Source organism: Aquarana catesbeiana, linkage group LG06 (assembly GCF_042186555.1).
Source record: "Aquarana catesbeiana isolate 2022-GZ linkage group LG06, ASM4218655v1, whole genome shotgun sequence".
Lineage (NCBI taxonomy): Eukaryota > Metazoa > Chordata > Amphibia > Anura > Ranidae > Aquarana > Aquarana catesbeiana.
Window position 1 is genome coordinate 341,709,139 of NC_133329.1, and position 16,769 is coordinate 341,725,907.

At 40.3% G+C, this 16,769-nt stretch overlaps 1 protein-coding gene across 5 annotated transcripts in view; it reads right to left on the reverse strand.

Moving 5' to 3' along the window:
• MYO3B (myosin IIIB) overlaps nt 1–16,769 on the reverse strand; it is a 635,651-nt gene that overhangs the window by 333,693 nt on the left and 285,189 nt on the right. For all 5 annotated transcript variants that reach the window (XM_073633937.1, XM_073633938.1, XM_073633935.1 and 2 more), the window contains exon 9: nt 4,934–5,089. In XM_073633937.1, coding sequence (XP_073490038.1) covers nt 4,934–5,089 — 156 coding nt within the window. The remainder of the gene's footprint in view (nt 1–4,933; nt 5,090–16,769) is intronic.

A 16,769-nucleotide genomic window follows, 5' to 3' on the forward strand; every position in this document is an offset into this window, starting at 1 on the left:
TGGGATGGCCACACTCTCAAACAAGTGGGCCCATATTGTGCCCCCTCTTCATTCTTGTGCATCATCTTTAGAAGAGGCTTCCTTCTGGGACGACAGCCATGCAGACCAGTTTGATGCAGTGCGCGGCGTATGTTCTGAGTCAACGCTGTATCCTGGCCTAGGCCAACTAGACCCAGGCCTAGGGCGGCACGTTGGAGGGGGGCAGCAAGAAAGCCGCCCCCCCCCCCCCCCCCCCCCACACACACACACACATAAATAAACAGCCTCCTTCTGGTTGAAAATACCTTAGTATACGAGTAACGCGGTGTACAAGCGTTTTTTTTTTTAAATTTACCTAGATATACGAGTGCTGTCTTGATATATGAGCAGTAGTTTTACTGTAAGGACAAAAGAATTACACTCACAATGTTAAGGAGTCTGGTGTTCATCCATGTAAAGCCGCTGTGTACACACAGTGAAGCTGTCGGAGACACCCAGAGACACTCCCAGACGTAGCGCGCGTTCGGAGCACCCAGAAGTGATGTCAACAGTTCCTGAGTGTCTCTGAGTTCTCAAGGAAGCACTGGGAGCCACCATCACCCCCAATTTCTGGCACCATATAGCGCTGCATACTGTAGACCAGTGGCTTTACTGTAATATACACAGCAGCTTTACATGGATGAGCTCCAGACTCTTGTGATTGTAGATCTTATTTTTTTTTTACATTAAAACTGTGATTCTTCTTTTTTTTCAACACAGAGGTACAGCACAGTACAGTATTCCTACTAGAGTATTATACAGTATTAATATTGAGCTTTTGCTCATATTTTGATCAATTTTATATGAATAAATGGTTGTGGAACATGGTTGTGGAACAAATTATCTGAGTTTCCATTATTTCTTATGAGAAAATTTGCTTTGATATAAGAGTGCTTTGAATTACAAGCATGCTTCTGGTATGAATTAAGCTTGCAAATTACTATATGTATATATATATATATATATATATATATATATATATATATATATATATATATATATATATATATATATAACTGAGATATATAATATATATATATATATAACTGTGCAGTCCTTCAGATGCAATATAAAGAGTCCGATTCCTTATTGTTGTGCTGGTGGTCACCACTCCTCTGTGTACTTCATTAAAGTGCTCAGTATAATGCAGCTGGTGATAATATCCCACTTGTACTCCGCTTTTGGGTGTGTTCTCACCTTAATGCCAGTGACCTCACAATTAAGTTTGGTCAACACTCATTTTTTTATCACAACGGGACTAATATGTAAAGATCTTCTGATTCCCTTTTCCTCCTTCCAAGTTCCGCTGTTTCTCACCATAATAACATATGCAAAAAACAAATGATCTCCAATAGTGCTTATATTGTTTTAAAATCCAAATGGTCTTTGATAAAGTGCTAAAAAGAATACTCACATTATCAGGGTGTTTGAAGTGCACCACTCTGACATTGCTAAATAAAATATGCAGTGCATTGCCTCTGTGACACCAGCCACCAGTGGGCAGATCCTCCCGCTGGGTGCACTCGCCGTACCATTCATTTTGCCCCTCCCCTATGCGTTACGCCACTTGGCTTCCTCAGGGGGCAGAGTTTGGGTGTGGTCCATGGACTTCTGTTGTGGTACCTACATCACGGCAGTCCTGGACCTTTGAGTATTACATCTTTGTTGCCATGTTCATGCACATGTTGATCAGCCACCATTCCTGTCATCTTTCATCTGATTTTTAAATACAATTCTATATATTTTATACTACTTTTTTCATTTTTTGATTCTACATACTGTGATTGATGTATCAATCAATAGGGCCATTAAAGTCCCATAACGAGGAATTTTTTTCTAGTTGTTCCATGTTATTGGGATGTGGGCCCACCCTACTAGTTCAGCCTGATCTCAACATTTCTTTTGCCTCAGGGGGCAGAGTTTATCAGGAAAAGGGCGCATTTAATTTATTGGTTTTGCACAAAATATGGGAATGTGAGCAGTGCCTTCTGTTGACACTACAGAATACAATTTGATTCACTTTAGGTTGCTCGCAAGGTTTACTTGTATAGGGACTGATGTGAATGTACAATACATATGTGTAAAGCGCTGTGTAAATTGACCCCACTATATAAGTACCTGTAATAAATAAAATAAAACATTGAATCCCAGGCACAGAAACGTTCACTTAGGTGTTTTCCTCAATATCCACAAAGGATATAAATGTACTTTGTGTGCACCAAGTTCCTTTGCAAACCCATATATTGCCTTGCAAAAATAGCACTATCATCATTACTATGCTGCACATATCCTGTACAGCAAGCAGAGCTGTTGAGGGGACCCTGCAGGTCTCACCCACTTAAGGCTGCCAGAAGAAAACTACAGAAGGGGGCAGATAGAAGACCAGCCACCCTGCACAAGTATGGAGAGCAGCAATGACTGGTCTTTATTACAGGAAGCTTCTGAACACAAGCAAAGTACAGGAGTATTTACATTCTGGATTAGGATCATTAGGATAGGATACACAGATTCAAGTAAAAATACATATGCCTATTGTATTTAGGAAATGTTTGTATCTTGGATTTCAGCTTTAAAGTGGAACTCCAGTCAAAACATGTTTTTCTGATTTTGTAGGTGTTAGTAACTCAGGATTTATAGCTATCTGTGTCCCCATTGCGGAGATTTCTATTTATTAACTGTCCTGGAGAAACAACAGGATGTGAGTGGAAATCTATCTTTGACAGTTGCCACTGTAACAGGGGTCCCCTTTTGGGAGATTTCCTTTCTATTTTTTTCCAGGTGACTATATATGTTTACTTTTCCCTTCACTTTCTGTCTCAGTGACAATAGAGGGGGTGGTATTTCCAAACAAAGGCCCCGGCAGCAATAAATATTAGACAGCGCTTCTAAATCTCTCCTACTATATCCACAACCAAAGAAGAAAAACATTAATGGAATTACACTTGTACCCAGGTGCTTTGCTGCAGTTTATTCGCTGACCTGAAGACGGTGCTGTGTCACTTCTTAGGCTGGCAGGAACTCATTGTGGACCAAGGGCTTGATTATAATTGTGGTTAAGGGGTAGTAAAAACAGGCTGTTAAGCAGCATTTTTATGCCGCCACCCCCCACCTTAAACTGTAAAAGCAACCAGGTGGGAGTGTACACATGTACACATACGACTTGCAAAAAAACATGAGCCCACCATGCGTGAAGTGTGCTCCAGACGTTTGGAAGTTTTTAGAGAACTGGATCAGGGGATGGAGTGTAAAGGTCTTAAACCATCTCCATGCACATGTATGACAGACAGGCAGGTCTACAAGGGCTTTTGTGGTTACAGGGTAGAGAGAATAGCCCTGTTTTTAATGATGAGATCCCAGCCATGAGTTTAACCATGTGGGGTAGTTTGGGACCAGCCTACATACCTGTTAACTTATGTCTTATGATTCTGCAGTACTTTTTTTTTTTTCATCTGTAGCAATCTTTATCACTCTGTCTAACCTTTTTTTACATTAGTTTGTAGTCAGCTTTAATTAAATACAAAAATACAGTATATACAGTACATGTACATAAAATCAACAGACACTATTCTATACTACTCCTCTTGGGCCTCTCTGCTGCCTTTGACACAGTGGACCACCCCCTCCTCCTCTGTGACTGTACTCTTCGCTGGTTCTCATCCTACCTATCCCACCATACCTTCAGTGTCACTTACAACTCTACTTCCTCCTCTCCTTTTCCTTTCTCCGTCGGGGTCTCCCAAGGTTCTGTTTTTGGACCTCTCCTTTTCTCAATCTACACCTCCTCCCTGGGTCAGTTGATTGCCTCTTATGGCTTATAATACCATTTCTACACTGATGACACCCAAATCTATCTCTCTACCCCCCAGCTCACTCCATCAGTCTCCTCACGCATCACCATCTTACTAACAGTGCCTCTTCCCCTGATTTTTCAAAATTAACGGCTCAACCATCAACATGTCCGCCCACGCCAAGGTCCTAGGTGTAATCCTGGACTCTGAATTTTCCTTTCAGCCCCACATCCAATCGCTCTCCAAAGCTTGCTGTCTCAACCTCAACATCTCCAAGATATGCCCCTTCCTAACCAATGACACCACAAAGCTTCTAATCCACTCCCTGGTCATCTCTTGCCTCAACTACTGCAACTCCCTCCTCCTTGGCTTACCTTTTAAATAGGCTATCCCCCCTTCACTCCATTATGAATCCTGCTGCCAGGCTCATCCACCTTACTAAATCGACATCTGCTACCCCACTCTGCCAATCCCTCGATTGGCTGCCACTCACCCGACTAATTAAATTTAAGATGCTAGTAATAACTTACAAAGGCATGCACAACTTGGCCCCCAGCTACATCACTAACGTAGTCTCAAAATACCAATCAAATCATTCTCTTCGTTCCTCCCAAGACCTCCTGCTCTCTAGCTCCCTTGTCACCTCATCCCATGCTCACCTCCAGGACTTCTCCTGAGCCTCTACCATCCTCTGGAACGTTCTACCCCAATCTGTCCAGCTATCTCCTACTTTGTCGACTTTCAGATGATCCCTGAAAAATCATTTGGCCCTTACCTATTACCTGTACTTTTATTTTCTCTGTCAGCACATCTCCCACTGTTATTACCTCTTGTATCTCTTGACCCTCCATCTTAGCTTGTAAGCTCTAACAAGCAAGACTCTCTTATTACTACTGTAATAAAGTATACTGTATTTGTACTGTCTACCATCAAGTTGTAAAGCACTGCGTAAACTGTTGGCTCTATATAAATCCTGTATAATAAAAATTAAAATAATAATTATAATAACAACATGTAAATATACATATTTATATTTACGTGCATACATACATATACACACTGTGTATATACTGGAGTATTTCAGATAAATACAGAAAAGCTAAGCTCTTATTTTGAAGCCGGCATACCTGGTTTTTGCTATGGAACCAGACTGCTGTTGGGTAGCAATGAGTTTAGCCAGCTGTTTCTGTAAGGCCATGTCTTTGCCGTGTGCCTGTCTGATGAATGGATGCTCCAGTAGATGGATGACGGATGGCCTCTTCTCAAAATCCTTAATAAGACACCTGTAATGACACAACATAGAAATTGTATAAGAAGATGCTTTTCTTGGTGTTTTTGTTTTTATGACAAGCTAGCCTGCCTTTCCTGGCTCATCCTGCAAACTAAGAAAGGCTAGAGAACTTCAATAAAATTGTTCATAAAATTATCTCCTAGCAAAACGTGACATTCAATAATAAATATATAACGTAAAAGTCTATGTACAGTTTTGTGTCTCCTTTTTTTTTATAAAAGTATAATTTGGGAAAAAAATGTAATCCTTACATTTGGACACATATCAAGAAATAACATTCATACATGAGCCCCAATTTTACAGAAGATAACTTGTTTTTCTTTTGAAAATAAAAATAACAAACAAAGCATTATGAACATTTAATGGTGATGCCACTGGTATTTAAAATGGCACCAGTTTCACATCAGCTTGAGACGCTTATGAGATCATTCAAAATCCATTGACAGGTGCATTTGACTTGTAGTTGACCTCCTTCAGTCTGCATTTGACTTAGGTCTGTGGGTTTTGTATTTCCATAGACTTTTTTTTAGGACTGCAAAACCCACTCGAGGAACAAAAGGCCGTCATTGCAGACACTTATTTTATTTTTGGTTCATCAAATGTCCCCCAAAATACATAGCAGACCATTGGTGGGGCCTGTGCTGTTTTTTAATGACACATAATTTGCTGGGAATTTTAAAATGTTTTTCCTTTGTAAATAAATGTCAGTGCTATTGCAGCACTTTCTGTACATCAGAGGGAGACACCTCTTCACAGTCAGGGTTAGGACACCCCAGGCATGGTATTTAAAGGAATTGGACATTTTAATGTTTCACCTTAGGCATTTAAAAAGAAATCGCTGCTCTTGGCTGAATGGATTGTTTTAAAATATTTTTTTGCATGTACATGTTTCCCAGGGCAGTGCCCACCCCCATGCTTTTTTTTACACCCCCCTGCATTTTAGCCCATAAAATGGGCATTTTAATGTGACAGATTCAGCTTATATTCAGGTTTGGTATCCAAACTTCTTTGAAGTTTCCGAACGCCACTTCAACTGAACCCAGGGCAGTTCAGCTTATCACTAAAGGGGGGAGGGGGAGAGATGGTGAGGTCTTTGACGTACTTGGATGCAAGATATAGCTGAGGAGGAAATTGAGGGAGAGGCACAACAAGCATATCTATTCCACTGGAAGGCAGAGCTCTCTGGGGGTGCAGGGCATTGTTATCCCCTTTATTGAGATGAAAGTTTTTCAAAGGATGTCAGAGGTTCACCAAATGGTATTTACCTTCCAGTGGAAATGAGGGTCAGCACTGTGCCACACAGAGTAGGGACAAGTGTAGGCTACAACCTTTTTTTGATTCTGCCAACCCAAACTTGCCATCTCTAGCTGTAACATTCAGCAGGCAAGTTTCTCCGCCTGAGCTGCTAGACCATAAGTACACCCCCAGCCACCCCCATTCCCTGCAAACACAATGCCCCCTTGGCAGAATCTCTGGCTTTATAGCTCCTGTCTTTGCAGCTGGTGGATTCAGCCTACCCTTCAGCCCCTTCTGGAAATGCTGCAGATACATTTTTGGGGGCATTCTGCCACCCAAAGTATGTATTTTCTATACATGTGTTGTGTTGCAAGGCAAGTGCGTTGGGCACGGGTGTGATTAGGTTAAAAAAACAAGTATAGTCATTCTACAAGAAAAAAAAAGTATAAAAAATAAAATAGGAAAAGGTAGAAAGTCATGCATGCATAATTTGATAAAAGAGAGGAGGGTTATAGCCTCTGTCCGGCTTCCTGTGTCCCTCCTATGTAGACTTCCTTATACTTCCTGCCACATATTACTACCTGTCAACTCACAATCTAATAGCACATGTACTTAACAGGTAGTAATATGTGGTACTGTTCTCCTAAAACAGGATTCCCAGTCAATCAAACCAATACATGGTCAGCAAAGGTTCTACAACCAATAAGGGAATCCTTCATACTTCACTGAGCATCCAGTTAGGAGTAGGCTGCCAGCCCCTCTGGTCAGAAATATGCACAGTATCCAAAGAGGATTTTACTTTAGTTTAAAAGGAGCAGAAGAGGTTATGGGAAACTCTTAATATGTACTTCCTTGCTAGGGCCATTACATCATGGGGTGGGGAATTCCAACCCTTGATCCACTGTGCCGCCTGCAATTAAATAAAAGCCAGATCACCTTGATGACCAGCAGTCACTAAATTAACTAATATGGGTCCAATAGTCAACTTTATTAAGTCAATTGAGAGGAAGCAAGCTGTTTTTTTAAAGGTACTAAAGTAATATACAAATAGATTTTTAAAAAAGAAAAATTTTTATTAAATAAAGTTTCTTTAAAATGACAATAAATGTTCAAAACAATCGCATATCAATTCAAGTATCATGCACAATCACTTCTTACTCTACATGATTCATTGAAACATGTAGAGTAAGAAGTGATTGTGCATGATACTTGAATTGATATGGGATTTTTTGAAAATTTATTGTCATTTAAAAAAACTTAGTTTAATAAAAATGTATCTTTTTTTAAAAATCTGTTTTTTTTTATATTACTTTGGTACCTTTTAAAAGTCCCGCTTGCTTCCTCTCAATTGACTTTATTCACTTAATGGGATGTGGTACCTATTACTGACCCCTCATTACCTAGTTCCAAAATTTATAGTCAACTTTATTAGTTCATACAATGCCATGTGGATTGCAATTATCTGCCCAGTAAAACGAATTTGGATTTTGTATCATCTGATATTTCATTATTGACCCAAGGAAAGCAGTTGAAATGACACACAAAAAAAAAAAGACAGCAAAGCCAGAAGACAATGTCGGTGCCTGGGAATGGGTAGGGAAACCTTTTAAATGCATCTTTTCTGGAATTACAGTTTCAGCACTGGACAGCTCCCAGAAAATCAGCTCTTGAAGTGCTAAATATGAAAAAAAAAATATTTTTTTTCCAATTTAAAGCATTTGTATTACTATATGTTCTCAGTGTGAAAAGGGTATTAAACACATTGTCAGAAAAACAATAAAATTGTGCAATAGTAACAACTAAAAAATGATAAAATAGCATTATTTGCAAGTTTAGACCGCCAGGTGTAAAGGTCTTGTTTTAAATAATTATTTTGTACATAGTGATATCATTTTAACAAATGAAATGAAACAAGCAAAAAAGTAAAAGTGACTTGCAAAGTGAAAAAAATTCATAGAAGGCAGATTTTCAAATCAGAAGTTGCTGATCATCGATGTGGGTCACAACACTCATATCATGAAATTGCCTAATTAAGATGGTTTCCTTTCATCAAACTCTTACTAAAGAGCTGGTAAAGTAGCTGAGTATGTGCCACCATAACATGGATCAGTAATATAGGAATGAATAAGCCTCACCTGAAATTTATGCCTAAACTCTAAAACATGGTCCAATCCTGTGTGTCGGGTGCAAAGCACATAATTTCAAAATATATTTTCAAATCTGCAAAACGATGTTCTCATAGATGGCGCGATGCTGCTAACAGGTGGCTTACGGTCTGCAAGACTTTCAGTCTCTTCTCATGAGCTGAGCCAGTGATACCTAAATCATGTTGATGCTTTGTGTGTATACAGTCTACCCTCCCACTGAGACACATTTATCACTCTGCTCTGCTTACAATAGAAGCCTCTCTGTCCTTTTATAACATGGCAAAAATACAACAACAGCATCCAATTAACAGTGGTGAAAATTAGATAGGACCTTTCTTTTAAAGGAAAATTTCAGTAGCTATGGATTACATTTTAATTTAAGTTTATATGTTTAATGTTTACACAGGCTTTTCCCCCCATCATCAGTAGATCTGCTGACACTCTCTGACCCCATAAACAGTATACTGTATATACAGTATATATTATGTTACAATAAATATTCAATACAGAGTGCATCCATAATATTTGAGTTAAAATATTAGGGTTTTCTAAAGCAGACAAGCAGACAAAACATCGCTTTCAGGCTCTCTCTCTAAAGAAATCTCCATGCAGCCCCTTATGGACAGAGCTTGGAGGGTGGGGAGGTTAGCCCGAATCAGTCACCTATGTCTGTATGTTTCAAGCTGGCCATAGACAGTTATGCCGCGTACACACGGTCGGACTTTTCGTCTACAAAAGTCCAACGGACGCTGACGGACTAAAGCTGGCTGGTAATCCGATCGTGTGTGGGCTTCTCCGGACTTTCAACGGACTTTTTTAGCCTAAAATCCGACGGACTTTAGATTTGAAGCATGCTTCAAATCTTTACGTCGTAAGTACGACGGACCCCGAAGTCCGCTCGTCTGTATGCTAGTCCGACGGACAAAAACCCATGCTAGGGCAGCTATTGGCTACCGGCTATGAACTTCCTTATTTTAGTCCGGTGTACGTCATCACGTACGAATCCGTCTGACTTTTGTGTGGTCGTGTGTAGGCAAGTCCGTTCGTTAGAAAGTCTGCTGCAAGTCCGCTGAAAGTCCGCCGGAAGTCTGTCGGACAGGCTGTCGGACTTTTGTAGACGAAAAGTCCGACCGTGTGTACGCGGCATTACTGTATGTTTCATTCAGCCTGTGTGCTAAACAAAGAAAAAAACTGATTCCTCCATCTACACAAACAAGGTGGATGGAGGAATTATTACTCCCCCCCAAGACATTGTGTTCTGACAGTGGAACACGCCGCTGTCACTTACACTAATCAGGGGCTGTAGTTGCTGAACAACATAAGTTTTCCAGCATTGACTTTTTGACAGAAGTCGATTGTTTTATGTATACCTAAATTTGCTAATAAAGCACTCTATAACTATACTGCCTGCCAGACTAAAGGACACAAGAGGGCACATTAAGGTTGCTTAGTTCATTTCATTTAGTGTGCTATGTTTTTCCTTTTGTGTGTGTGTGTGTTTTTTTTTTAACAGTTTAAGTTCTTTATTGCACCTTTTCACTGTAAAAGCAAAGCATTATGTAGGGTTGTTTTGGCACAAAAACAGGCACAGGATAGTTATTAGAAACCTCAGTAACCCTCATGAGTCATTATAAGCTCATTGCACCCCTAAAAACCACCAGAAGTGACCATATTTTCACCATTCCCATTGACTCCAATGTATTTGCCAAAATTGTGAAGTTTTTCAGAAATCTCACTATTCTTGGTAAAATTTTAGAGAAATGAAAACGTACTTTTCAAACTCACGGGATTTCTGCATAGTCAACATAATGATGATTGGACTAGGGTGGCAGGGCTGCCAGGGGAGGCACAAAGCCACCCAAATTTCTTGTCGTTGGCTGTTAGTAACAGATTTCCCTGTATAATTAATGGTTTCAGATGGTTACCATGCCTGCTTGTGCAATCCACCCTGGGCCTTATGGTCGCTGCCCCTGTGGTTTGTGCATTTCTGTTTGGTAGAATAGTGTATTGCATACTTAGAGTTTGCCTTGTCTGGGTCCACACACCTAAACCCAAAATGCTAGCAGGTTAGGGTGACAGTCTTCCCCATGCTGTCTCTTGCAGCCTCTCCTTTACAAGTTTGGCAATGTCTTATGTGGATTTGACTTTTAATCTTCTTAGCATGGTACTAAGACTAACTGCAGACTAGGGTAGGAGAGTGGTGGCTCATGAAAGTTGGCCAAAGCAAAAAATAAACCCTTCCCTTTCACTGCAGACCACCTTATGCTAGTAGTTTGGACAATCATATCCTTTCCCTCTGCAGTTGGGTTTTTGTCAGAAAATGTCTTTGTAGAGATGTCACTTACTGATATGTTCCTCCTATCCAAGGTTGTCATAAAAATGGCAACCTGGTAGTGCTGGTAGAGGGCATAAAAAATCCAATAGTGACACTTGGAAAATCAGAACAGGTTTTAGCAAATATGCCACCATTGCTAATTTCTTTGTAATTTTATAGACACCTTGACTATCATCCTGATCCAGGATTTACTGTGTAGAAAGTCGCTTATATGGATCAAGTATGCAGGATGGAAGTTCTGTCTTTTTAGACCTTACTGAGTGCATTTTTGTTGAAGACTGGTAGCTGATGGTAATGATGCCAGGATGAGGATGAAAGTCCTGAACTAGGTAAATGGTCCCAGATCCCAAGGAATGCACTCAGTAAGGTGATGGAATTAGTGACAGTACACATTCTTGACTCACTGGGGCTATTAAACGTTTTTTTTTTGTTCACAGCACTTAAAACATGTGAAAGATAAGGCATGACAAAATCCCTATATTGTAGTTATCAGAACACCTGCCCCAAACTGGAATTTTAAACCCCAATTCCAAGCTAAAACTATTTTTTCCCATTCCCCCTTCTACTTCCCAGTTTTGTTATCCCTATTTTCAAAGAGGGGTTAATATAACGAGATTGGCAGTCTCCTAATAACCCCCACTGTGATGATGTTGTTTTGTTCTGGAACCTGAGAGAACCCAGCCTAGGAAGGAAAACTTGGACCTTGTTGAGAAGTGGCAACTTTCACTTATTTAAAATGTATCCAAAACTTAAAGTGGTGTTCCGGACGAAATTATACTTTTTAAATAAAAATACCCCTATAATACACAAGCTTAATGTATTCTAGTAAAGTTAGTCTGTAAACTAAGGTCTGTTTTGTTAGTTTATAGCAGTAGTTTGTTAGTTTATAAACTTACAGCAGGCCGTGGCCATCTTAAGTCTGGGCATCTGAAGCCAGACTGTATTTCTTCCTGGATCTCATCCTTGCAGATCTCGCACATGCTCCAGTGCAGCACAAGCAGTGTAATAGGTTTCAGGTCAGGTTTCCATTGCAACGGCAGTTTCAGAGGAAGTTGCCGCCCCTTCCCAGAAGGCATTGCAAACAGGAAATGATGCGATGGGCCACGGCCAGGGAGGAGGAAGTGAAAAATGAATACAGCAGATATACAGTAGGTGCTGAGAAAAAACATAAAAAAATATCCAATTTGTTTACAATGCACAGGTTAGTGAGGGATGCTGAAGAGTTGTAAAAGTGGGTGGAACTCCACTTTAATCGTAAGGAAAAAAAGCGTGCAGCAGTATGGAAAAAACTTTCAACGGTTTCAACAGTCTCCCATTACCATTGGTTAAGCTCATACCAATAAAATGCCACATACTTTTTAAAAAAATATCTGCACAGACTTCAGTGTAAAACATTAAAGCAGGACTAAGCCCTCCTATCCTTTTCAGGCAAGGAAGCTACCATCTTAGCCTCTGTTTGATCTGCAACTGCCATGGTGCTGCATATGTGATCAGGTATAACATCAGCCATTTCATGGTTTGACAGTTTGGTTGAGAACACAAGCAAATGTGACTGTTTGCATGGGACCAGAGACCGAACACAAAATGTTTTTTATCTAATAAATAAGACAATCAAACATTTATTGTGATAAGACAATAAGGCCCCTTTCACACTGGGGCGGGAGGTGCATAGGCGGTAAAGCACCGTTATTATTAGTGGCGCTTTACCGTCGTTTTAGCGGCGGTATTCGGCCGCTAGCAGGGCGGTTTTACCCCCCGCTAGTGGCCGAGAAAGGGTTAAAAACCACCGCAAAGCACCTCTGCAGAGGCGCTTTGCCGGCAGTATTGCCGCGCTGCCCCATTGATTTCAATGGGCAGGAGCGGTGTATACACCACTCCTTCACTGCTCCGAAGATGCTGCTAGCAGGACTTTTTTTCCTGTCCTGCTAGCGCAACGCTCCAGTGTGAAAGCCCCCAGGCTTTCACACTGGAGACACAGCAGCGGCTGTTTCGGGTCGGTTTGCAGGCGCTTTTTTTAGCGCAATATCGCCTGCAAACCGCCCCAGTGTGAAAGGGGTCTTAAACATTTATTGCGAATGGACGCAGCCCTTTATTATTGGTATGAATAAAATACATTTTACCAATAATAACAATTCAATTTACTTATGACCACATTGCAAATACTATAACCACACCAACCATTTTAAAACTACTGTACATATCAATAGTTCAGCCATTAAAGCTTGAACTAGAATTTACTAATAATACAACTATCCCCTTACAGCAGAAGGCACAAGACCACATAAGAAAAGGACCGCGACAAAAAGGGGGGGGGGGGGATGCTTCCTTTTCAAATGCTGCCGATATTCTGATATAATTTTTTCTTACTTCTTTTTGAAAAAAGACTAAGTAACCAATAACATTAATTCTGACATTTAACTGCCTCTTCGTGTCGTTCCCTAGTCCCATAGGCAGGGGTCACTATTGAGCTTTCCCTGCCTTGCATTCCCGGGATTCTGGGATTGTAACTGTTTTTTTAAACTGTTAAATCAAGGGTTTAGTTCCGCTTTAAGCTCATAAAGAGGCCAGGTGGAGCTCCTTTTCACCTGGCTAATCTTATTTCACTAAGAAACAAAAACCTGTTATATACCCCGCTCTGTAGCAATTACAGGAATCAATCCCCTGTGTGTCTCTCCCTGCAGCAGCTGAAAACTAGCTTCTCTTCTTTTCCCTCCTGCCAGCTTTCGGCTACTGCAGGGACAGACACACAGAGGATCGGTTCCTGTAATTGCCCCCCTGCTGTACCGATCACCCTCCCTGTCCTGCACATATCTGATTCCCTCTGCTGGCCTAGGCCCCCTACAGGAGGATCGGCGTTACCCCTTTATTAGCAGCCCTGCCAGATTTACTATGACTTCAATTATTTGTTTGGACCAAGCTGGTCCAAAACAAACTTTTTCCTTCATTAATAGATGCAGTGGCTATCAGCGCTGTATAACCTGTATGTAAAAGCACCTACATATAGTATACAGTGAGTGAAGTGTGCACAAGCAAAACTGGAACAGGAACTGGAGCTAACTTATACAGAGTGTAGGAAGAATTATATATAATATCTGAAATAGGGACATCTATGGCCAGGGGTATGAGCACCATACACAAAATAAAGTAGATTTTTAAAGTAAATTTCACCTAAACAAATAATTCAGTTCTGCCAAAATCAGTCCAAAATCAGTCCACAGTTCTGCCAAATTCACTCCTACCTGTTTCCAGGCAATAGATGGGAAAAGTAAATACTCTTGGTAAGCTCTCATTATCCTCTAATAGGATAAGCTTGATCCTTTTGATCTGAGTACAGGTTCACTTGAAGAAGCCTATTGAAGCTCAGTGCAGCTCTTAGACACAGACGCTATATGGGCTATGCAAGAAATGCCAATATACCAATACTGGCCTGACTTCTACTTAGTGTTGGTCTCGCCATCATTTATTCTACAACTTTAGGCTGCAACTAAGCATTCATCAGCAAGCAGCAAAGGCAAAGACCTGCAAACACATATATGACGAAGCCAACTAAACTAATTTAGATGCTGAATGCTCTCTGATGATAACATTGTAAAAGGCTGCTTTTGTCTGCTTCCATGAGCATGTTTTTTTATAACTAGTAAATCAAGCTGAGCCCTATTGGATAGCATTTCTTTGCAAGCAGAGAAGATATATTTAGCAGAAATACATTTTTACAAGCAGATAATAAGCCGTATGGCTGGTCTCATAAATGCAGACAGACTTACAACACGTGGTTTGTTTTAACCAGCTTGCATTCATTTATTTACACTCATTGTAAATCTATCCACACAGGCTGCTCTGTTCTTAATAAGAACTGCACTGCTGAAATCCATCTTTTGTGGGGGGAAAAAAAAACCCCATAACAGTCTATTTTAGTCTTCCTAATAGAATTTGTATACTACAGTAACAATAAATTTGAGTCTAGAATGGAAGGATTGTGACATAAAAATCAGAGAACGAAAGCTATTCATTTAATGTGTGATGATGTCTTAAGCCCCGTACACACAATCAGACTTTCCGATGGGAAATGTTCGATGACAGGCTGTTGTCGGTAAATCTGTCCGTGTGTACGCTCCATCGGACAATTGTTGTCGAACTTTCCGACAACAAATGTTGGCTAGCAGGTTTTCAAATTTTCCGCGAACAAATGTCTGTTGTCGAATTTTCCGATCGTGTGTACACAAGACTGTTGGACAAAAGTCCAAAGTACAAACACACATGCTCTGAAGCAAGGATGAGCCAGAAGCGGTTGGTCTTGTAAACTAGCATTCGTAATGGAGAATTAACATTCGTGATGTGCTAAATTATTAAATCTTGAAATGTAGCGCACAATTCTCTTCTTCTTTAATGGGATAATAATGAAGCTGCTTTGCTGGTGATAATGATGGGGTTATTGCAAACAAATTTTCAAAGGCTTTTTTTTCTAGTGATATCAAGAATAAAATTATTTTGTTTTTTTTTTGGGGGGGGGGGGGCAAGTTACCACAACACCATTATCCCGTAGTTTTTAAAATCAAAGATACAACTATGTTTGTGTCCCTTTATTCTACACAATATTTTTTATTGTGAATTAAAAAAAGAAAACAAATAAAATTAGACATGCTATCTGCCAATAGAACTTAACCAAAAAGAGCATTCTATGCATCCAAATATATAGAAAATATACCAAATCAAATCATTATTCAACCAAAAAAATAATGTCAAAGCAATAACTCCAAGGCCAATAATAAATAACACGTTATCTCCTTCGATTCCTCAACATGATTGATTGATGAACTGAAAAGCGCGAACTAAAAAGTGCGAACTGAAAAGTGTGAACTGAAAAATGTGAACTGAAAAGCGCGAACTGAAAAGCGCGAATCAACACTCACCAAACTTCTATTAATACGAAATTAGCAGAAGGAGCCCAAAGGGTGGCCCTAAAGAGCTGAAAAATAACGTAGTACGTCTAGTACGTCACTACGTTCGTAATTGTTGGCCAACAATTGTGTGGCCGTGTGTGTGCAAGACAAGTTTGGGCCAACGCCCTTCGGACAAAATTCCAGGGTTTTGTTGGCCAAAAATCCGATCGTGTGTACGAGGCTTTAGTGTTACATTCAGCCTAAAAGGAGCAGGTCTAGGCAGGAATATGAGAGCCATTATTGCCAATTTGGTTTTGAAGGTAATAGCTTTATTTGTCACTGACCAAGAAAAAGCATGTGCGTATCAAGTGGCTCTTAAAGATATAGAAGTAAGGATGGAAATGATAGTCTTAGAGGTTGTGCCTTTAAAAGTTGTAAAAAACAGCAGCTACCATATTTCTGCCCTGACAGTTTCTTTCAAGGTACCAACCTATGAGAAGAAATGTGCTCTTAAAAGGCTATCATGCACTAGACAGCAGCTATTTATTTCAACAGTTCTAAATGCATCTGGACAAGATGTTAGCAATCTTTTCCCTAGTGTATAAATAAGCTTTCTTAGAGCCTATAAAGGGCTTCAGCCAGGGCCGTCTTTAAGGCAGGGCAAAAGGGGCAGCTGCCCTGGGCCCTGTCATTGTTGTGGGGCCCAAAGCAGCTGCCTCATACTTGCCAACTATCCCTGTTTAAATTCCCTTGTCCCTTGAAGTTTTAGTCCCTTGCTGTGTCCTGATATCTCAGTGTGAAGTGCTAATGCTGCTCAGCTCTGCCCTATTGTTGTGTACAGATGACTCACCTGCAGATCCCGTGTTTATATGGAAATAACTGGCATTCATATGTAAATAGAAGCAGCATTCATATGTAAATAGCTGCATCTGGCTGCATAGATATGTAAATAATGGTGGCATTCGTATGTATATCATGCCCCCTGCAGTGAGGAGATGATGTGCTGTAACCTCTAGCAACCAGTGAGAAGTATTACTGCACAGTAATCTCTAGCAACCAATCAACAAACAGAAA